The sequence below is a fragment of the Anas platyrhynchos genome, chromosome 3, assembly GCF_047663525.1.
Source record: "Anas platyrhynchos isolate ZD024472 breed Pekin duck chromosome 3, IASCAAS_PekinDuck_T2T, whole genome shotgun sequence".
NCBI classification, from domain to species: Eukaryota; Metazoa; Chordata; class Aves; order Anseriformes; family Anatidae; genus Anas; species Anas platyrhynchos.
The window spans coordinates 83,327,388-83,350,671 of record NC_092589.1 but is presented as its reverse complement, the minus strand read 5'-3'; the positions used below and the strand labels follow the sequence as shown (position 1 = coordinate 83,350,671).

Genomic DNA, 23,284 nt, shown 5'->3' with positions numbered 1-23,284 from the left:
TGTCAGTTCTGCATTTTGAGAAAAGGAATAAAGGCATTGGCACGATGATTCCTATAAATGACCATACAAATAATGAAACTTAACTTCAGATTCTCGTTTTGTAATTTCACTTTCCCTTTATTTTCTTTGTTTGGTGGTATAAGGAAGTTTTACTGTTGCTGATCCTTTGTGCTTGTTTCATGGACTACCCACTGCTTCCTTACTGAGGTCCACAGGCTGAGCAGCACCGATTCACCAGTTCCCCTAAGAAGGCTTTGTCACGCTTATAACTCTTGCTGACAGGTGTTTGTTCAGCCTGCCCTGAAATTTATGGAAGCTCCGCTCCCACCCTACCGTGGTGCATCTATTCCAGCGCTCTGCTGCAGGAGAAGAGGCAGCAGGAAACCTCCTGGGAACGCAGAGGGACAGCCCAGCTCCAAAGCCACCCCGCCAAGCTGGGCCTGCACCAGCTATTCACAGTGCTGAGCATCAGCAGCAGGAGCTGAAGAACTACTGCTGCAGGTCACTCACCTTGCAGCGCCTTTGCTTCTTGCTCAATAGTCAGCGTGCCGATGTGAGTGGTTTTCCAGGTCCTTATGAAAGAGACAATGAAAAAATACAGAGGTCAGAAAACCTAGCCTTGGGTGGTTTGGATAAGCCGTCTGCTTCCTCTCACAGATCAACTTAAGATCAATCTGTAGGTTCTTTGGACTGAACTTCCCTGGCATAAATCCTTCATTAACTTGATAAAAAATTGAGTCTTCTGCTCAAAACATCAAGAATACAGACAGGGAAAACCTGTGCTGTGGAGGAGATGTCCATAAGGGAGGTGATGGGGTTTATCCAACATCACCCAACACATCAGGGGCAGAGCTAAAGAGCCAGGGCCTCTCATAGCCCGGTCCATTGCCTTCACCTTCCTTAGCTTACTGATTTTAGGCTCTTGCTATTTCGTGCCTATTATTAACTTTTAACTCCTCAGAACAAGAAATGTGTCCCTATGTAAGCCTCGGGGTACTGCAATAAGTTATACTAAATGCAGAATTCTGTAAACAATTAAATCCTGCTTAAAATAGACGTGGTGTGTAAAAACATCAGCCTAGATATTTATTTGCCAAGTGACTACAAAAGGAAAAGAAAAGGCTAGATGGAAGAGAGTTCATCTGGTTGACTGGAGATTTACATCTGACTTTGGCACAGGCTTTCTGAGTGGCTTGGGACAAATCCCTTTCCTTTCTGGGCTTCACTACCTTAGCTGCCAAACACTCACTTCTCTGAAAGCATCCCATATAAATTACGTCTTCAGTAGGCTCCGTAACCTTAAGAATGTGTGGCATTCTTTTTCACAGCCAGCAGTGGCAAAATCCCATCTTGTTTTGTGCTTGGGAAAACCACAAACCCCACTTAATAACCCAGCAGCTGCTGAGAGCGCTGCTGTGCCAGCTGCTAATTGCTGTGGTCTCTCCTCCACAGCAGATGAATGTTTTTTGAGAGAGGGCAGACGCAGTTCACTCTTGCCTTTGTTACTTGGGTAAATCATATAATTTAAAAATAGAAACTCAGAAGAAGCCAAAAGGACTTTAAAAGAAATGGCACCCATATTTCACCCGTGCAACTGGTAGAGCATTTTCCATCAACTTCATGCCAAACAGATAACCAGCAAGTGTTAGAAATGAAGTCATTTGTCCGCGGCTACACTGAGTTTGCAACTCGTTAGTAGGTACAAGCAAGGCACCAAAACTGGGATTTGATCGGTGTCTCATGCTGGCAGATGGGACACTGCCACGAGGCTGTTATCAAACCTGTTCAACCTTAAAAAAAAAAAAAAAACAACAACAACAAAAAAAAAAACAACAACTTCTGGTTTGGTAAGACTATATTTCATAGCAAGAAACCCGAACTCACCTGTGTGTCTGTGAGCGATTGCAGCTGGACCCCGGTTTTCTAGTGGCATTAACCCCCAGCAGTTCATTTCCCAGAAAGGGAGTCGCTGCTCTAAGCCTTGAGAAGGGAAACCACCCGTCTCCCGGGCAATGCAAACTAACCCAGCGAAACGTGATCACCTCCTCCAGCACACCCTTCACCCCGGAGCCCTAACGCGGCCGCTATCAGCAGAGAGATGCCAGGAAACCCAGGCATTTGTTTAACTTTATTTTCATCCTTTGAGCGCTCTCTCTGGCTGCACACCTCGTGTTTTTAGGCTGGCGGAGGCAGGGTGTCACTAACTAACACATGTGCCTTTTAGCATCGTGCTCCTGGCCCCAAAAAAGCCTCCGGGCACGCAGCTCGGTGCCCGACAAAAGCCACAACCAGCCAAGCCGAGTTTCATTCGCATCAGTGATTGAAAGGCCAGAGCGATGGCACGAATATCGTCATTACCTGAAGGGCAGTCGCTGCGGGAGCGAGAAAACTAGAATTTAACTTTAAAGCTAGACTTTATTACAGCATTAAAGGCACCTGAGCAATTACAGAGATGGAAAAGAAAGCTGTAAAAGCCCCGGCAGCCCATTCTTTATTAATCAGAAATGCATGGTTGTGATCGGGTCGTTTAAATGTCAAAGTTGTTTAAGTGTCTCGTGCCACTGGCTGCTGTATCTCCAACCTAACCAGGACGTAAACGTTAGGCACTGCTGCTCCCCGATGTGTTTCGGTATGCGGTGATATTTGTATTTAAAAAGACAACTCTAAGGTGCAGAAAGTCAAAAAGCACACAGATTACGGAGACAGATGGCTTTTATTCTGTTAAACCTATGAAATTCCTGCCCTCCAGAGTCCTGCCAGGAGCTGCGTTCCCTGACTCCAACTTGAAGGGTGCCCAGCTCTGAGCAACAGAGAAATCCCACCTCTGTGAATGTTTTTCTGCCCCTCCTTTTCAGGAGAAACTGGCTTTCTCCTTCCAGAGGGGATGGTCTGGGTTTTTGTTTTATTCTGTTCCCAACTGGAAACAATTTGCCCACTCCTTAATGAAAGTAGAACCCAACTGAATGCGTTTTCTCTTCTGTATTCAATTCAGTTCAACAGACTTATAACCTTGATCAGTAGCTGAAGAATAACAATTGCTTGAATCTTGGCTGGCAAGCATGGCTGGGGGATTTTTCTGTCTCCTAGAGACAAAGCTGGTTAACAAGTGTTTTAACAGACACATGCATAATGCTATGAAACGCAAAAGATTCCCTTTAACAGATTCTCATTTTTAAAGAGTTTATTGCCTTCAAACTATTTTGCATCACCAGTGGTAGGGGCCCAGCAGAGGCATGCTGCTGTCTGAAAACTCTGCTTTCTTTCAGCAAGGATGAGACGAATGAGCAGCAGCCGCTGAAAAGCAGCGTAAGGGCTCTTGAGACTGACACGAGCTGAGCAGCGCACACAGAGGGCTCTCAATAGCACCTCTGTCTAGCTGCACATCGGTTTGTTTCTTCTTCAGCATTTATTTCCTCGATATGAGTGAAATTATTGTTCCCCTTGCCATTAATAGTGAATACGGCAGAGGAAGTACCTCTAATTCCTTATTTTTTGCTTTTTTCCTTCGCACCCACTGTCCTTTCCTCCAGACTTGTTTAGCTTTTTCTGCCAAAAAAAAGGGTCCCAACTGCCAGCTCTAATTAAAATATAAACTCACAGTGTCTAAAACATTGCAAAAAGCCGGCAAAACAGGCATGCATTTGCACAGTACTCAGTCACGTATGAAAATCCTAACAAATTCATGGTGGAAATTGCCTCTCTCTGCAAGTCACACCCGTGCTGAAGTCCCAGTGTTTATACAGAAGGAATAATTCTGTGTCCCTGGCAGATCTGTAGCCGTGTGTCTCTAAAACAGGGCGAAGCTTATCGGCAGCTCGAGGCATCCTATCTTCATTTGGAAGACAGCGCGGAGCTCTCCCCTTTGTGTGGCACTTGAAAGGAGCAGGAGCTGTGAGGTGAATCAGCAAAGGCGCAGGCCGCCGTGCCGAGTGCTGCATTAGGCTGGCTACTGCATGCTAACCATGTCTGCGGGTTGCGCTATCAGATCCCTTCTGTCCTCCACAGAGACTTCTGCGGCTCAAACGATAAGGGGATGCGAGTCTCGGGAAAAGCAGGAGCTGCTATTAAGTTCTGAATGGCCACAGCACACAGCACAATAGCGAAAGCGAAATCCCGAAGGAATTCGCTTAAAAGGAAAATAAATCTCAGTAACAGCCTTGGGTTTTGAAAAGGAAGGTTTTGTGTGTGTGTGTGTGTGCTGACTTTACAGGAGAGATACTCAGATAATAAGATGATGGCTGACTTGTAAGGACTCAGAAACACCACAGATGTTTACAGTTCTACCCTTTAAAGAACACCTTCTATAAAAAAAAATGCTAGACAACTTTATAAGCATTGATGGACTGAGCTTTTCAACATCCTGTAGTGTCATACACCAACATAATATTCACACTGCAGACAAAATAAAACACTTTCCCACAGCCATGGAGCAAAACTAGAAACAGCAAGCAGCCCGAGCTTCCCTCCACTGCAGAGCTAATTTGGATATTCAGCACCTGCATAATGCATGCTGAGCACCCGCACTCACACCAAAGCCCAACCCCGTTTCTCAGCCCCTCTCTTTGTATGCATAATGCTTCATCCCAAAACTCATCCTATGGAGAACTATTTCCCTCCAGCCAGGGGTGTTCTTTGTACAGTGTGTGCTTTCTTCCCCCATCAGCGATGTCTGTGGGACTTACAGGAAAGTAAAGTAAGTTTTCCCCTTATAGGAAAGACGGGAAGCGCCAGAGAAGTACCAGCAGCCTAACAATCTGTCTGCATGGCCAAGTGGCTGCACTTTCTGCCATAAACCCATCCTACCACGACCTGGAAAATATTATAATGGCCCAGGCTGACTTTGAGGCAGGAGTTTTATCTGCGTAGATGGGGTCAGTTAATGGCATGAACTGCTGTGAAGGGGTGCATGTGCTGGTAAGGGAGCATGCCTCATCGTGGCGATGTAAAAGTTTTGTGTCCCCACGTAAAACGTGTCGATTACTTTGGAGATCTATGCAGAATGTCTCCTGCAGTACTGTAAAAACTCTGATTTACCTCAAGAAAGCAAGATACCCCCCAAAAAACAAGGGCCATGTTAAAACTTGATATGAGCTTCTTTAAATTACACACGAACCAAAACAAGTGAGAGCAATCATCTTCACCCAGAAGTGACTTTTTTTTTTCTACTCAGTGGAGTCTGAACAAAATCAGCTGTGCGGCATATGCTGCCAAAACAATAGCTATGAGATTAGCAGATGGTATGTTGTGAATTAAATGTTGACAGAAAACACAGATATTAACCACTGAATTCTCTCCTGATACCAAAACTTCAATGTTAAGCATCGCACTGCATTTCTCCCTGCCTGTTTTCACCAGGGAGGCTTCATCTGGATAATTTTAACAAAACACCGCAGCGCAGTGCCACCGCACCACTGAGGTGCCCAAAATCTAGCTTGCAGATCCAAATAACAGAAAGGGGAAGCTTTGATCAAAACTTTATTTATTTATTTTTTCTGCTCAGAAGGACTGCACTTCCAGAGGCACGTGTGATTCCCGATCGGGGCGATAAGGACGGACACAGAGGGGAATTTGGGGAGGGTTTGGGGCTGGGTTTGGGGCCGCCATTTTGTGTCCCCCCCCCCACAGCCCTCAGGGGACGCGGGGCGGCCTCCGCCCAGCAGGGGGCGCGAGCGCGCATGCGCACCTCGCTCTCCCCCCCTCCCGCCCCGGGAGGGCCCCGGCAGCGGCGGGAGGTGAGCGGTGGGGGAAGGGCGAGGGGAGGGGGCCGTTAACGGCCGCCCGCCGCCGCGTGAGGGGGCGCTGAGGGGCGTCGCTTCCAACAGGATTTTTATTATTTTATTTATTTTTTTTCTCGAGAAGACCCTGGCCGAGGGTCTGGTGGTGGCCCCTCGCCGAGTCTGACGTGCCCTTGTGCTTGGAAATGAGACCCGGGGCTCATTGGGGGGGGGGGGGGGTGGCTGCCTCGCTGGGGTGGCCCCACACCGGCTGTCCTGTCACCCGTGAGATTAAAAAAATAAAAAATAAAACAATCTGCCATGACACTGATTCTCGTGGCAAAGCTCTTTTTCAAGGTTCTTTCAGATTGTGTTTTGTAGGCTGGTGCTAGGGGTGCAGGTAGCTAACGCATTAGCCAAAGGTAAGAAACCAAAACAAGCCCAGGCACACATTTAGTATATAAAAATATACACTGCCAGAAGTGTGGTTTAGGATGTGCAAATTTGACGAGATTGAAAATCGGTGTGCTTAAGCAGGGAATCTTAGACCTAACACCAGAAGCAGTCAGTATTACGTAAACAAATTAAAATTCACGGTGGAAGAAGACAAGCTAAGCAGAGTGAGCAGTCATGCTCAGTGTATTTCTGTTATTATTTCTAAAATGCAAATGACGTCTGTTTTTCGTTCTGTTTTTAGGAAGTGTTCAACATCAATTACAATGTCTTCCAGCAAACCTCTGAATGAGAATGAAAAACCCAAAGGGAGGAATCCAGGACTGAGGGGTGTGCAGACAACAATGTTGTTCCGAGCTGTGAACCCCGAGCTTTTCATCAAACCTGTAAGAGGCTTATTCGGAGAGAAACTAAATGTGCTTAGAGAGACACGTTTGCTTTAAAATAATAATCGCAATGCTTTGTGCATTATATAACTCTCTTGTTATGCAAACCACCCAGTAACATAACTAAAAATATTTTTGCTTTTTTTCCACTCTGATTGTTAAGAGCCCAGAATTTGCATTGTTTATTCCAGCTTTTATTTCACTGTTAGGTTGTCTGATTATTTTGTACCTCGTTGAGTTACTTCAGGAAGAAAGTAATTTGTCATTACTCATGATTTCACAGGTTAAGTACCAGGAGTCTTCTTTAATATTTGAAAAGGAATAAATTAGAAAACGGAAACTTTTTGATATAAAAGGAGGGGCTTTTGGGTAGCTTTTCATTATTTTGGATTTTTCTTTTTCTCTGTTTTTAATATGCCAAAAGTTTCAGGAATCCAAAAATTCTGGTGCGCTTTCTTATATCCTTTATAAAACTCTATTACCGTCTATGTATATACAGTTTTTCTTTCATTTATTAAATGAGTTAATTTAATTGTTTGTAAAATAGTCAGTTTCATCTTGGTTGACCAGAGGTAGCATAAGTTATTTCACATATTTTGTTGGACTGAGTCACCTGGTTCTGTGCTGTTAGAAAATCTACTAGTATTGTTAGCTCTGATGAAATTTTGTGCACGTAATAACAGATCTGGTGATGATAAGTGATTTGTTCTAGAAAAATGTCATCAAGGTTACTTGGCAGGAGCAGGGTGCATTGTCCCAGCAGTATATCCAGATAAATTGTGGTAGAGGTCTGTAGTAGTTACCCTTAGAAATTGGCTGTGGCCAGTTCATCCGTGCTCAAGCAGCACAGGGACCTGTGCACTGGCAGTGGGATGTTCTGGGATGTTCCAGAAATGGAGAGCCCTCTTTTTTCAGAGGGAATTCCTTGTGCCTTGTGAAAATTGTGTCTCTCTTCTTGCTGCTGGTCAAAGCCATTTGGAGTAGTCCGAAGGAAGGCATGGTAATTGTTGCAGATATCACAGTAGTTCACTCTTCACTTTGTAAGCTAAGATTGAAGAATGTAATGTTTGCGGTGAATGAAAAATGTTTTGATTTAAAATGTGTTCTTTTTTTTTATTTTTTTCTTGTCAGAACAAACCTGTGATGGCATTCGGGCTCGTAGCAATTACCCTCTGCGTGGCCTACCTTGGTTACTTGCATGCGACAGCAGAGAATAAAAAGGAGCTCTATGAAGCAGTCGACAGTGAGGGGTCCAGATACATGAGGAGGAAAACTTCCAAGTGGGACTGACGACGTAAGGAAGGAAAGAAGCAAATTGTTCACAGAACTTTTCGAGGCAACTGCTGTTTTTTCATCTGCCCAGTAAAATAATGCTTAAATATCTCTGTTGGCGTTTAATCCAATTTAGGTGCCATTATAAAATACTGTGCCTGTACAAATAAATTGTAATTATGATATACACACACATAAAACTGGTTTTAAGAATTGTCATCTGCAATCTCCACAGTATGTTAGAAGAGACACGATTAACTTGGATGTGCAGTCTAGACTGGTAAATGCCTCATAAATTCATATAATGGTTCAAGTCATTTCTCTTAAGTGAAAGCGGGGCTTTGTCTTTTATTTTTTAAGCACGAGTATATAGTGCACTGTGTGAAAAGCAAAAGCTGGTCTCTTGACCTTCTCCGCTTCTCCAGCGACTTTGGTGTGTCAGAAGCTTCCTAGGCAGAGCACGTGGTGGGAGGCTGCGTGCCAGGCCGGGCCCTTTCCACCTCACGCCCTTACTACTGTTCTGGTCACGTTTTTTCTGTTCACCATCTCCTATTTACACCGTCACCACAGGTGGCCAAGAACTCGAGAGTCCTCCTTGTTGAACCCTTCTGGCCAAGGTGGCTTCTGTCAGGCCAAAGAAGAAAAAAGATGTGAAGGGCATCTGCTTTCCTGTTCTGGGAGTTGTTTCTGTTTTGTTTTGTTTGGAAAGTGGTTTGTTTTTTGTTTTTTTTAATTGAAGATAACAAAAAGGTGACCGGCTGCCTTGAGATACAGCAGTAGCTCTGTGGGATTTCTCTATCTCCATCTAAACCCTTTGTTTTGAGCCTCTCTGTTTTTCTTCCTGCCCATGTTTTATAATTATCAGTATCCAAAGTTCAGCTTGGCCTTGGTTTAGCTGCTTCCCTCGCAGGAAGGGAAGTGAGCTCTGCCTTTGATGAAGCTATATAAAAGCATTTTGCAGCCTTTAAAAGCATATTCTCCTCCATGAGCCTAGAAACATCACAACAGCAAGGCTCTGGGGCACATCCAAAGGCTTGCAGGTGAGCAGACTACTTGCCTTGTGATGGGTGAAAGAATTTCCTGGTAAATTGATTAAATACACAGAACTATCAGATGCTCTGCATAACCTGTAAAATATGTTTTTGGGGGTAGGATGTGATGGATCATTACAAATAGCCTTGTAAAAAGGGTTACACAGGATTTTAACTCCCTTCAGATCGTTAAAATTCATGAGTCTGGTATGTTTGGTGGCCAGCCTGGAGGAAGGATTAATATTGAGACTTGTTCATATTTTTAAGGATCTTCTCTGTATTTATTTGTGATAGCTGTTGCACAGGTGACTCTCTTAATGCTATTTATGCACATAAAAACTATGTGTGAATTGGGATTTAAGCGAAAAAAATACACCAAACAAAACTACATCAGTAACAATTTGTTCACTTTAACAGGACAGTTCCCTTTATGCATCTGGAGGGTAAGTAAACAGCACTGATACAGCCTCTTTTGCCCTATTTCTCCCTGTTTTCTCCTTGTTTTCTCTGTTTTCTCCCTGATTCTGAATTTAGTTTTCAGGATAGCAATAAATATTTACAAGGCATGATAGCTGGCTTGACAGGAACTGCAACAAAATGATTTCCTGGGCAGAGGCTTTTTCAGCTTTTGCCAGTCCCTCATCATCTGTGCTTTCACATCTTTACCAGTAAGGGCAACAACACGCTATGATTAAAACATCTGAAGCAGTGGCTGTTCTTCTGCTCCTCAAACCTCCTTCGAGGACACGGTTTGTGCAGGAATCGTGGAAATTCGACAACAAAAAAAGGCACTGCAGAGCCCAGAGCCCGCTGCCGGAGCTTTGTGAGCACCGAGTCCCGCCTGGTAACAGTTGCTACGCCTCGGGGCTGAAAGGGGTCACCTCATACCAGCCTCCCTCATCATCTGCCTGCATCACCCACCCACCACCGAGCTCTCAGCATGTGCGAGTCTGAATCTGAAGGCAAAAGCTTCATATAATACAAAACACCAGGCGGTGATCTGTCTCCCTTCTCTGGCTTGCGTGTTGTCTGTAGCAACAAGAAGCGTTGCGCCTGCGAGCAAGAGATCTCTCTGGAGCTGAGTCCTGGCGTTTTCGTGAGTGTGTTACAGAAAGATCCTAGAACACCACGATGATTAGAAGTCCGGATCTGGAATCCTTTGTTTGTTGCGCTGTATGTTCAAAAATAATACCACCGCCGCCTTCCAATGCCACTTTTGATCGGATCCGGGAGTATAAGCCCTTCAGGACACGGTATTACACTCATCGTGATATACTGGGTGAGTTTCTTTCTGAATTCCTTTCCTGGCGAGCTCAGATTTAGGAAAACTCCATGTGTGGCAGTATCCACGTGTTGTTGAGAGTCATGAAGGCACCCGAATCTTGGGAAGGAAACTGCACCGACCTCCTGAACATAAATGCATGCTGCGTGTTCAGAGGGAGGCGGGGTCAGCTGTCCCGTGGTGCGTGAATGCACTCAGATTTGTTCATAATGAGGTGCAAAACAGAATTCGCTGTAAGACTTTGCAAATGTTTTTCAAAGCTCACATACTTTGGAAAGAACTACGCCTGTCTGGCTTTTGCAAAGATCACCCCCTCATCCTTCAACAGGACGCAGCTGGGATGTTTAAACCCGATTCCTAACTTCTCACACCTGATTCTGGCTGCTGACCATAGCGTGAGCCTCTAAAGAGCCTGGGTTCAAACTCTATTTAAGTCAACAAAGAGTTTCGATGGAATAAGGACCAAAAATATCCTTCATCTTGCTAGTTTTAGCACAGTTATCCTAAATCTCCGCATTCTGTTCCACAACTTGAAAAATAAAAATAAGCATAATTATTGTCTTAATTTTTGGAAAGAGGTAAGCAGCTGACAAACCTCTCCAAAGCATGCTGTGCTGATACGAGCACTCTCCAGAGCTGTGGGTTGATTTTTCTGTCACCACACAATGAGGAGGGGAAGCGTGTGGCAGCAGTTCCGTGTCCGAGGATCTAACAGGAGCCTGCAGCACCTTCATATGCTACGCTGAATTATCCCAGAGGTTTCTGATCACTGGTGTAAAGTTTTGTAGAAATTATATTGTGCGTTTTAATCACTGTGTGGTGCACGAGGAGTATGCTTGGTTTGTGCTTTAAACAATGCCCAGAAATCATCGATCCGTGTGCTGAGAGCCCCAGGGACTGGGTGAATGCCGGACATTCCTCAGAAGACAAATCCTCAGCCCTGTGTTGACATACACAACGTAAACCACATGCAGAAGGCCACAGAAAGTCTTCTTAGGTTATTTTCTTGCTGCTGCTTAATGCATTGGACTGGGGCAAAGTGATGCAGGCAGGGCCCAGCATGCTCGTTAAGGTTTCTGCCTTGCTGGACTTGTTCAGTTCGCTGATTGCAGTCACTTGGCCCCTGTGCCCCATCCTGCTGCCATTCCGCGTGTGCTTCGTGTGAGCTCCACAAAAGGGCCCTGCCCACCCAAGAAGTGGAGTGGGGAAGAAGACTGACATCAAGACTCAGCCTTCCAGTGGCTGTTTGAGAGCTTGGTCTCGTGGCTCTGGCGCTTTTTTGTTCTCCTAATAACGCGGGGTAACAATATGTGACTCTTAGCTCCACCAAGCACAGAGAATGGGATCCAAAGCAGTGCTCAGGCCAGGCACCTAGTAGGAGGGGAGAATCTGAAATCCCACTTTTGGGGGGGAGTTTGAGGTTGCAGAAAGTCAACTTTACCCACTTCTTCTCTTGAGGGCAACCACCAGTGCTGAAGACCATTCTTTAGAATACGTTAGAAGAGCTACCTACTTTCTTTCATAGTGTGTCCGCAGCAAGAGATGGTGGCGCTGGTATTTATTTTATTTAGACTCCATCCATGTTAAAGGAAGCAGTTGGTGTTTTGGACCCTGTGAAGCAGCTTGGCACGCTTCCATGCTGCTCCACTCCCCCTTTGCAGAAGGGATTCACTGTGCTCCCACAGCACTGGGTTTTCCTTGGGTCTTGTCTTGGATGAGCACAGCAGCCTCAAAGATGGAAGAGGTGTTTTGCAAGTGCATGTTCCAAACACCCAAAAAATGTCCACCTAGGAGTATTTGTCGTGTGCCCCAAGAGTGGCATGAAGGCACCTGAGTACCTTCCTCAGCTTTGAAAAGTTCAAATCAGCAACTTCAGAAAGAAAATTGAATTATTCTGAAGTCCTGTGCCAAGGACCTAAGTCTTTTTGTGTTTCCTATCCTAACTCCATGGGCAAGGCCCTTTGTTAAAACCAAACTTCTATAATTACATTTGTGGAACTACGTAAGCAATAATGTATTTACCAGTACATAAATATATGTGAAATGAAACTGCTTGGGTTTTAGCTTTTTACGGTTTTAGTGTTTATCTGTGGGACCAAAGGGGCCAGGGCAAAGTTTTCAGTATTCATTTGTTTACTGAGCAAGATTCGCTTCTGTTGGTTGTACAGAGATTGGAGCGAGCATTCAACAGGAGCAGCATGAAAGGAAGGAAACAGAGATACAAGAGCGCATTGAAAAAATGAAAGCTGAACTTTGGTCTCAGGTAAATTAAATTGCACCATTGTCATTTAAATTACAATGATGCTTTGGAATAATTGCTCTAGCATAAAGACAGTTAATAGAGATCTCTGAGGTCACTCCTACAGAGCTGTCGTTACTTTCTGCTCATCCTGTGCTCACAGGTTTCTCTGTGCACATATTTCCCCAGTTTCTGATCCCAACAAAGCCTACTCTGAATCAACACCGAATTTTACATCTGGCCAGAAAATGGCCTTTAAAAAGCACGAAAGTTAATGGTTGGTAACGCCATTCCCCACAGTGCTGTGTAAGACTCTGAAACTGCCCTTTGTGTTGTATATACATATGGTGGCAGCACAATGCTATTGCTGTTGAGCACATTTTTAACAAGATGTTAAAATGTTAAATGCAATGCTCTGATTAAATTGCCAGAGGGGCCAAAATGCGCTTTGCTGTCTGGCTTTAAATTTAACTTGCCCTGATTTTTTAAAGAGAAGATACAGAACTATTGATTACATAACCTCTGCTTTATCTTAATAGGACATTAGTAGGGCACGAGCAGCTATACTTACATAATAACTTCTTTTAAAGGCTGAAATGCACAAAGAAGATGCAGTGGATAAAGCTCTCAAAGAGGCAGCCGCTAACCACAATACATTTGTACAAGACCTTAAACAAAAACTTGGAAAGGAAATAAGGGTATGAACTGCTTTGCTTTTATTATCTCGGAAGTAGCCATCATGACAAAATCATTTTTTTGACAACCAGGCATGTCATTCCATGTTAAAATATATATTTTTCTTATGTCTGCCATACCCAAGACCTTCATTCGTTTGAGATTTGAACTCCAACATCAGGTGAAGTGGTTGGCCTGAAAGATGACTGGGTTTCCTTTGTGCCAGCTTGGGCTGGCTGGATTTTTAGTTCACTTTCAGCATGTTCCACTTTTTTCTTTAATTGAATGAAGTTTGTGGGCCCTGTTGGAAATTCCCCATACGGCCCTAGCTGCTTAAGCTGATGAGGTGCCTGTTAAAGGGCAATTAAATACAGGCTTAACTTTAACTCTGTTCTGAAGCTTTGTGCCCGCGAAGCTAGATATTTATCTGATTTACTGAACTTGGAGCCTAAATGGTGCGGAGGAGAAGGAAAACTGCTAGCATATGTATATTTCTAAATTAAGCACACCAAGTGCAGCTTTATATTTCTATATACACTTAGCACATGCTTTATATGGCTCTTTGGGTGTCTGAGAGAAGACTCAAAGACACAGCATCCACGAGCTCCTCAGCCAGGCACTGCTCAGCACCTGCCAGTGGATGAGGTGCCCCCAGGGAATTGCTCGCTGGAGCGTTTTCCTTCGGAATTTTATCGTGTGCAAGTTTCTAAACAGCTAGCTGTTTGTGCTGCAGACAGTCAAAGCAGTGTGCTTGGCATTTCAAGAGAAAAAGCAGCAAGGTTTACAGTGGTCTGAAGTTTCTGGCGGAGTTCTTTTTATGGAGCTGCTTTCCAAGGCAGCTCTGTCTTTTGCTGTCACAGCGCTTGCCAACAATAGTTGGCAGAGGCTGGGTTCCTCGTGTTTAACCATTCAATTACTTGCCATAAGCCTATTACATATCTTTGCAGACCTGAGTGCTCAGGGTCTGAACATGAGCTTTTTTTTTTTTTTCCCCCCATACAAACAGTACAAGCGCAGAGCAGAGGCAGAATTCTACAGCTGAAACAAAAAATCTATCAGTGCCTTTTAGTGCCTTAAGCTGAACGCATGGATGATGTGGAATGATGCTCTTAAGGACAGAGCAAGAGCTTTAGTGCCCTGTTTGCTGGAGATCAAAGATGCAGAGAAGCACTTAGTAATGCCAAGCAAGGCGTTACACAGATATCCACTCATAAGCTAAGACCCTGCAACGAGGCACTGCACTTGCCCTGTAATGTTTCCCTGAAGGCTGTTTGTTGTTCTGCTTTGCTTGGAGGGGACTGAACAATCCTGTTGCTCACACCTACTTTTCACTTTACTCAAGGAAGCGGTGAGGAAGGCCAAGGCAGAGATGCAGCAGTACATGGAGGAGCAGCAGAGGAGGGAGGCCGAAGCTGCAGAGCAGCGCATGGCGCACAGGCTGCGGTGTGCCCTGATGGAGTGCGCGCAGGAGAAGATTCAAGCGGTGGCAGAAGCCAGAAAGCAGGAGCGGGAGGCGGCACTGAACGAAGCAGCCAGGCAGCACAGGTGCTCTTAGTGTTTCCCCTGACTCGGCTGGTGGATGTGCTAAAGGAAACAACAAAAAATTCATCAGTGTAGCAGCTCTTCTAGGAAAAGATCAATAGACTCTTCAGGAAAAAAAAAAAAAACTACTTGGAAATATCAAGTGACTAGCAAGAGTCCTAGGCTCTCTCTGCCTCACTGACTCCATGTAGAAGTGAAGCGTATTTTGTTCCTAAATGCAAGTATCCTAAATCAAATTGAGCACCCCAAAGTTTTGCTTTTTATAGCTCATTTGCAGTCAATTGGAAATGGGTCATGGGCCTGTTGTGCCATTCATGACAACTGTGAAAAACTGGAGAGGAAAAAAAAGTGTTTCTAAGGAGATCTGCAGGGTGGAGCAGGATATACAAATATAGAAAAAGTTTTGTGAATCAGTTTTGATTTTGTAATAGTAATACACCCCAATAACAAAAATGAATGCATTTCATTTTTGAGAGCATAAATGACAAAATAACTATAGTTTCATAGTGAAAAGATTGGTTCTTCCAGAGTGTTCCATTTTAAGATGTTTTTTTTTTTCTTTTTCTGGACAAAGTCACACTCAAATTTTGATCCACTACATAGTACCTTCACAGTACCTTCATTTTCACTATTAACACCTGCCCTTCCTGGCAGAGAGAAATCACATTCTGCATAAACTATTTAATTAATTCTTTATTTCTCATTAATTCTCATTTATTAATTAATTCTCTTTAATTCTCATGTTAGTAGAACGCCAGCTCTGGTGAACAGCACCCATAATATTTTGGCTTATACATTCTGCCCTTTATTACTGACCTGCTTGTACAAAAATGTTGTCAGGACAACCTAATCAAAAATTGTGGATGAATCTGCAGTCTAGAAATCAGCTCTCAGATTTCACTTCAAGACAGCATTTTTACCGTGGGGGCAGAATTGCTAAATCTCTATTTGAAAATTAGTGTGAACTTAAATGCCAGCTCAAAGAGATACCTGAATGAAGCATGAAATACTGGTCCTTTGAGTAATGTTTTTCATTTGGAAGTAATCGTGATTAAAATATTACTGGAGACACTTGCAGAAACAGAATCTTCTGCAGCTGGGTACCAGCTACCCTTCTCTATTACCAGTGTCCTTCTTTTACACTGTTTTGTTACATAATTTCTGATTTCATGTATATTTGTAGTCGAATAAGAAAGGCTTTTAGGATAGACCTAAGTTGTTTTATTTTTAATAATATTTAATAGCAGGTGTTCTCTACCATTTTTCTCTTCCTTTTTTTTTTTTTTTTTTTTTAATAGAAAGCACCTAGAACAACTCAAAGAAGAAAGCCTGTTAGCTGAGGCACTGTATCGTAAGAGAATAGATCAATTAAACAAAGAAAAATGTAATGAGATTAATATTGCCCTGAGCATCAAACAAAAAGAGAATCAGATTGAGATTGAAAAGCAGCTCAAAGAAGCAGAGATCCTACATCTTGATGAGCTGGAAAAAGTGATGGCTACTCTGAAAGCAGCAGAAGAACAGGTAAAGATTCTCATGCAAAAGCTGGAAAAGATGACAGCGTGGAAGGACAGCCTGGAAAATGAAATACAAGCAACAAGAGAAGCTTTTCAAAAGTATATTGATGCCACATTTCCTGACTTGTCCCCTGGACAAGCGGATTTTATTCTGCCTTTCAGAACAACGTTGGAGCAGAAGGACACCCTAGAAGAAACAGAGGGAAGTGACAAGGAATGTGAGAGAAGGAGTACTGGAAGTGTGAGATTCACAGCCATGGGTAAACAGAACTTCAAGTAGGTGATGCTGAAAAATAAAGTCATGTCAGTTCAGTGCATTACATGAGCGTGGTTGGAATGATTCAGAGAAAAATAATCAGGAGTGATAAGCCTTAAAAATTATCTATTAATCTCTCATTTACAAATGCTGGGGAAAGGTTAGAACATGTAGCACGTGAGGAGGTTCCCACTGAGTCCTTCCTTCCTGCAGAGAGTCCAGAAAATCTGTCTTGTAGTGAAGCATCAGCACTAGGGCTGTGAGGACTGGTGGCTCTGCGCTGGATACTGATGTATGGAGTCATGCAGACAAGCTTTGAACACCTGTGGCTTTTGTTATGAGATTTACATGGTGGTTATTCTATGCAATTTTAATCAAAAACACTCATTATCTCTGGATCCATTCGTGCTTGGTCACTTGGAGAAGTAAAAACGGCTTGAGGCAGTACAGTGTGAGAATGAGGGTTCACTGGGAGAATCTGAAAATTTTCTGTAATTAATTATGCAAGATGACCCAACCCATGCTTCTTCTGTAAAGTGGATCCTCTTGTCTGTTCAGGTGGATTATTGCACAATTTTTGAGCTGTCACTTAGAGGGAAGTGAGGTAGGACAGGTTTAGAGCTCGCCTCCGTTGTGTTGATGAATAAAGAGAAGACAGAAAGCTGGCAGTCATAAAAAATACATTATGAATGTAGAACTTCAGTAAAACTCCTTGAGAGTGAGCTGAGGAATGAAAACAAGCCGGTCTTCCCCTTTACTGCAGGTGACATAAAGTGTAATACCGTGAAATCTGTATGCATCTTGTTTAAGAGAACATTTAAAAGAGTAATCTGTGCAGCCTTCTTTTCCTCATGCTCAAAAACAACCCCAGAAAACAAAACAAAAAAATAATCTGAGTGAAAATCCATCGCTCTACCAAACCAAGAAGCAAAGACAAATGAAGTCACTGGTTTGTTGTGGAACAGCTTAATTCACATGAAGCACTTTGAGCAGATGTTTGGCATGTTCTGATACCATTTCCAACCTAGCTGCCTATAAAACCTTACCCCACAGAACTGTGGAAGCTCCTTCCATACAGCTAATGCTGGCTGCTCACTTTTCCTCTTGAAATCCAGATGAAAAGAATCCAAGCCTTGCTTTCACAGTTGTCTAATCGAATGCATAAACTGCTCAGAGCCCGAGATAAAACTCCTGTTTACATCTCAAAGTTCTCCAACAGCCTGAAACACTCCATAAAGTCTCTCCACTGATTTTATAAAAACATTTACATGTGTGATAAACATACAAGTCTTTTGAAACCGCACCACGAAAATACTCTAACTGGAGCACTAGCAGCTGCTCCATGAAATAGCTGAAGCTGGGGAGTGCTGGCGGGTTAGCTGGCTGGAGGCACATCTCACACACACAGCAGATCCCCGTGGACCAGGAGCGAGACCTGTCAGCGTGAGTAAATGGGGGAGGCTTTCTGAAGCACCTTGCAGACCGAGGGTGGGTGCTGCCTAGGAGCTGTGGGACTCCTTAGGATGTAGGGAAGAGCATCTCGGGATTGTACAAGGCTTACCATGGCACGTTTAGAGGACAAAACAAAAGATCAAGTTGTTCTGGAGAAGAAAAGTGGTGGGAAAATAGAGTGATAAGGGGAAAAATGAGGCTGAGCACACATAAACAAGGGTTGGTCATGCATGGCCAAGCCCTGCACCTGATGAGTGCAGCCTGCCCTGTCTTCTCATTAAACTCTTTTTCTAATTTTCCCTGTGTGCATGTGTGTGTACGGAGGTCGTCCTGGACCTCTGATCACAGGGGCTGTGTGCCAGCAGCTGGAGAGACTGGAGTGCATATTGTGTGGGTACATAAATCAGTGCGTAATCACAAGCAAATATCGAGACAGATTAGCCAAAAAACAGGATGAGAGGCACAGGCACCAAGTGACCAAGAGGCTGCAAACCTTGTCCAGATACTGAAGAGGAACAGAGGGTCTGAAAGTTGGCTACTGAGGAACCAGGAGATGGAAGCCAGTGCCTGAGGAGACCGTGAGAGGTCTGAGGTTTGCTGGTAAGGTTGTAAGCCTGGTCCAGCTACCCGACGGCTGGTTGTGTGCATGTCTGTGCACGAGGCAGCGTGAGAAGCAGGGGGTGGGGGGAGAGAAATCGCCCTGTCTTGTAGGGTTAGCCCACTTCTGTCTGGGATGCAGTGGTACGTGAAATGACTGGTACAGACCAGAGCTGTCTACACCATGGTCAGAGCACCCTGTGGGGGACATCAGTCCTGGGAGCCTCGGCCATCCAGACCAGGCCAAGGCCCTGGGGGTGAACTTACTCAGTGTATGTGCAACGCTGCCTGTTGGGCAGTGGTGTTGCTTCTCATTAGCTTTTGGGAAAGGCAAAAAATGTGTTTGTTTTTTTTTTTTTAGTGCTTCTAAATGTGTAGTTGAAATTGTGATGGCTCTCCTTAGAAGCAACGTGTCCTCCTAAGCCTACGTTGTGTGGAGATGGAAAGAACTACAACTTGGTGTAAGTGCCAGGCTTTGCAGTATAAATGGACAGACAGGGTAGCTAGCAGGAGGATTAGCGTTGGACCTGGAGAACCATTTGCAATTATCACTATTTGGTATTTAATTGAAATATTTTAAAAATTAAGTATCTAACTAAGCCTGGTTAAGGAGATTTTTTCCCTTCTAGTTGTACTCACGGAACAATATTTATCATGGATGACTGGTAAACTAGGAATAAAACCTGCTTTTGGTACTCCATAGGTTCCTGCATGTCAGATACTTACCTAGTGAAATCTGTGAGCACACGAGCTGTGGGTAAGTAGTAAAAACGGGGAGCTCAGACACACAGGGAAGTCTTTTACTGTGTGAAGCAGAGAGAACATATGCTCATTGGCCTGGTTTTCTTGCTGCCTGAGAAGGACTAGTGACTGAAACATCGCACTGCCCACTTTACTTGCACTCTGAATCAGAGAGGGCATGAATACACGAGGTTTGACTGCCTGGATGATGCAAATAAAGAAGCTTTCAGATAACATCTGGGCACTGGGGTACTGGTGATGGCACATGTTGACGGCCGAGTACACGAGACAAAATCTAGAATGGGGAGCTGCAATGAATAATCCAGGCAGCAGGGTATCTCTATTAGTCATTCAAGCTGTGTCTGAAATTGCCACAAAGTCCCATCGTTTCTGTGTCTCGGGAACAGTGAAACTTTCTGTCAATGGCAGTGCTCTGAAAGACTGAAACGTGGGCTGTCTAATTGCTGCAGCTGAACTAGCAGGGAGCTGTGAAGTATGGCTGAGAAGCAGCTAATTATTAAACTGGAGACATCTTGCTCATTAGCCCCTCAAAGGTCTGCAGAAGAGCTCTGTGGTGTCTTAAAAGGAGGCCTCCCAGGGGACAGACCGCAGAACGAATGCACCCAGCCTGTGCACACACACATAAAAGGGTAACTGAGATTTAAGTTACTGGCGTGATTTCCTTTGTTGTGTTTAGTTACAGTTAGCAACAGCTCAGCGTTAGGTTTGTTGCTAGTTGAAATACAGGTTGAGTAAAGGAACTTGGGTGACTAAGCACAAAATGCATCAAGTGACTGTGGGAGATGCAGATGCTGGAAGAACTGGCATTAATGCTAGCCAGTAGAGATATTATATGAGTGTTTTGGGGGTATTTAGAACAGGATTTGGGCTGTGGAAGTGACAACAGTGACCAAAGGACAATTGCTAGAAGGAGAAATGGGCCAACAACACTGACAGAAACAGCTGGGGTGTGAGGAAACCTGTGCCTCCTCCAGTGCAGACTGTGGGACTAGCAGTTAGCACATCACCTGAGCTTGCTTTGGGCCAGTGAGCAAACCAAGAGCCAGATAAGCAGCTTGACTAACAAAGGCTAGAGAACTAATTCCATGTAGAAGGGTAAATAAAACTGCGGTACCCCAACTGTGATGTGGCCTGTCCAAACCTTGTCTCTTTTTCTAGTTATCATCAGCAATTTGTCTTGGTCTTTGTTAAATCAGTCTCTAGATTAGTCTCTAAACTGCCAGATTAGTTGGGTGGCTCTGGGTACCACTGCCTCTTAAGGTACAGTCCCTTCCCTGTGCTATCTGTGGCATCCCACAGTTGTTCTTGATTTTTCTGTTGGCTTGTCTTCTTTTGTTTTCCTTACCTGTAAAGTACTGCAAACAGACTAACTGAGGCTAGCATCTGAGCTACTTTAACTCCGTATCGAAGGTGTTAACCGTCCCTTTACTTTGACATGTTTCTGGTTATCCCTCTTTAGTGTGAGGTTTATAATCCCGATTTATACCTAGTTCTGATTTTCAATGTGGATTTAAAAGTCAGTGACCTGGACCCTCAACCTGAAACATCATCTAGAAAAATCTTGCAATGCTGTTATATCTGAAGGACTCAGATAACGAGACACTTAGCTGTTCCACTGAGCACCCGATGCCCTTCTGTGACATTCCTCTAAGATACTAGGTCTGTCTGTCTGAAAAAAATGCTTATTTCTGAGTCAACAGACTAGACATTTCCGTCTCACCCATAAAACGTGTCTGCTGCCCTCCTTCTTCTGGCTGAAGAACCTCACCTTGGTAGCTTTCTACATGTAGATATTTCATCTCATTTCTCAGTTACAAAGGACATTTCTAACAGCAATAATGATCCCTACTGGCATGTATCCTTTCCTATATTTTAAGGAAAATGAGTACATATATTGTCATATTATAAAGACCTCCTTTTATATGGGAAGGAGAACTGGAGAGTTTTGAAATAAAGGTCATTGTAATAAGAGGAGTTGAGTTCTTTGAAAGGTAACCTGGCTAAGGCATCCAATTGAATTAAACCTTTAGAGCTGCCTGCCTCAACACCCTCAGGACACCTATTGTCCTGTGTTCCCTGCCTGAGCTGATAAATGATCTGCACGAGCTGTTGTTCACAGACATAGCTTTAAATAGCCTTGGAAAGTGTTTCTTGAACGTGTTTCTTGAACGTTCCTCTAAGGTCTAACATTTCTGACTGCCAGATACTTGTTCTTCTTGACTTACAACTTTCCCTGGCTGCAAGGACAGAGGAATTTAGCTGCTAGCACTTGATAACTCAGATAAACTAACTAGAAGGCCTCCTTAACCGTCTTGTCTAGTTTCAGAGCTTAGCTCAGTGGTATTCAGGAGGTGCTCCTAATACACAAAGAGAATGTGTGTGAAGCCAATTTTGCTTTAAGTCAAAGTTGTCCATGAAATGCGATACACAAGAAAGAAGTCCTGTGTAATTTTGTGTTTGAGGAAGAGGAAGGTACAATGCTGAAAAGGTATTGCAAAATCATAATGCTTCTTTGAGTCTTGTCACTAGCTTATTAGTTAGTGGAACCAAACCATAACACAGAAGGTTTTGTGTAACTGCACTCTCAAAGCCCATGTTTTCTCAATTCTTGTCTAGCTAGATTAAAAAAAAAATAAATAAATAAAAATGCACTTCTGCTTTTGGTCATTGCCTCACGATATATTTAAGGCACCCTAAGGCTGAAGTTGCTTTGAAGTCCTTACAATAACACAGATGGGGTGCAAGATAAGGTGTTAAAAATGAATAATCTGTACTGCTCACCCGGTACTTCAGCAGAGAAGGTGCGAAGAATCCATAGCAGAAACTTGTGGAGGTTCTCGCCAGGCTACTATAGGAGCTGTCATTGTTGAACGTGCACCCAAGTTATCTGAATGAAGATGGGCACTCCTAGAAAAAGGAAAGTGTAGCTTATGGCACTTATAAAGAGTACCTTTATGAAGGGTGGCTGGCAAACACAAGAGGAGAGCGTCAGAAAATCTCAGAGGCCTGCAAACTCACTGATCCACAAGAGGCAGGGTGCACGTGTCCCAGGTATGTCAAACCTCTGACCTGGGCTTGAGGTTTGAGGTCCCAGCACTGGCAAAGCTATCATCTCAACACTGGCTTGGGCCAGCCCTGAAACTGGGCTGTCAATGTCATTCAGGGTACTGCGGGGCTACAAGGGAGCGCTAAAGGTAGCATCATTTGGGGTAACTCTTCATACAGACTCTCCCACTTACACAAAATGAGTTTTGTACAAGGAAAATAACTCTGGCCTTGGAGCTACATGTTTGAAATGTTTCTCCCCTTCACTTTCAGAATCAGGTGATAACAGTACCCACTCCCTGCCAAACAGGCATTAGCGTTATCTTCAAGTAAGGCTAAATTTTCACCGAACAAAGCACCCCATGGTAAAACTATTTATTGTTCTCCCCATCCTCTTATTTTGGCCCAGCTGTTTGCTGTGGTGCAGTGAACTGACTCAGGGACCCGATTCCTCTTGAGAAGGGGGAGCGGAGAGTTTAGACAACACAGATATATGTAACAGCGTTTGTAATGAAACAGGACCTTTGCTCTTGATTCAACAGAGAGCAAGGTAAATGCTCGCTGGCATGTTTTATGCATTATCGTCAGCCATGTGCAGAATGTAGAAGAGCTGGATGCTGCGGCAATGTTTGTGGTAAGCTCTTCCTAAACTCTTTCATCTCTGGGATTGACTCTTTTTTGTTTTGTTTTGTTTGTTTTACAAAACTTGTTTCTCCACTAGAAACTACGTCACGCCAGTGAACACTCAAGAGTAATAGCATGGATGAGGCTAGGTTTAAACGAACTGCTTCAGGTGTCTTCCTTTAAAGGGCAACTCTTAAATTCCCCAGCAGAAAATAAAACAAACTATAAGTGTGTTTGACTTCTGACTGTGATCTATAAATACATTTAACGCAAACAATGCGGTGAGATGCTAATAATGAGGAAAGTAAAGATGAGACTCCATCCCTGTGATGGGAAAGAGGAGGCTCTTCAAGGAAATGAAAAATAGCTGCCTCTCCCGTTCCTCAGTGCACTGAGTCACTATCAGAAAGCAGCTGCTAAGCTGTTATTCCATCACC

The 23,284-nt window shown here is 43.8% G+C and overlaps 3 protein-coding genes across 7 annotated transcripts in view; 2 read left to right on the top strand and 1 right to left on the bottom strand.

Annotated features, from left to right (window-relative positions):
* Positions 1-23,284, bottom strand: part of GJB7 (gap junction protein beta 7) — a 31,799-nt gene that overhangs the window by 6,017 nt on the left and 2,498 nt on the right. For 2 of the 4 annotated variants that reach the window (XM_013093494.5, XM_013093496.5), the window contains exons 2-3: positions 21,960-22,085; positions 511-572 (exon numbers count right to left, since the gene is read on the bottom strand). The gene's annotated coding sequence lies outside the window, so the exon portion shown is untranslated. Of the gene's footprint in view, positions 1-510; positions 573-1,884; positions 5,252-21,959; positions 22,086-23,284 lie in introns of those variants that run through there. The other 2 variants (XM_021267829.4, XM_021267828.4) reach the window with 2 other exon arrangements.
* SMIM8 (small integral membrane protein 8) lies at positions 5,577-8,025 on the top strand. Its single transcript, XM_027454929.3, has 3 exons — positions 5,577-5,732; positions 6,412-6,553; positions 7,685-8,025. Exons 2-3 carry the CDS (start codon positions 6,434-6,436, stop codon positions 7,841-7,843), a joined length of 279 nt encoding a protein of 92 aa, XP_027310730.2. The 5' UTR covers positions 5,577-5,732; positions 6,412-6,433; the 3' UTR covers positions 7,844-8,025.
* C3H6orf163 (chromosome 3 C6orf163 homolog) lies at positions 8,872-16,431 on the top strand. 2 transcript variants are annotated; one of them, XM_072036209.1, is made up of 6 exons: positions 8,872-10,135; positions 12,307-12,401; positions 12,968-13,075; positions 14,395-14,597; positions 15,893-16,118; positions 16,274-16,431. In XM_072036209.1, the coding sequence occupies exons 1-6, from the start codon at positions 9,988-9,990 to the stop codon at positions 16,319-16,321; spliced, it is 828 nt and encodes a 275-aa protein (XP_071892310.1). In that variant the 5' UTR covers positions 8,872-9,987; the 3' UTR covers positions 16,322-16,431. The 2 variants fall into 2 exon arrangements, with proteins under 2 accessions (XP_071892310.1, XP_005013089.2); XM_005013032.6 differs by having other exon boundaries at positions 15,893-16,431.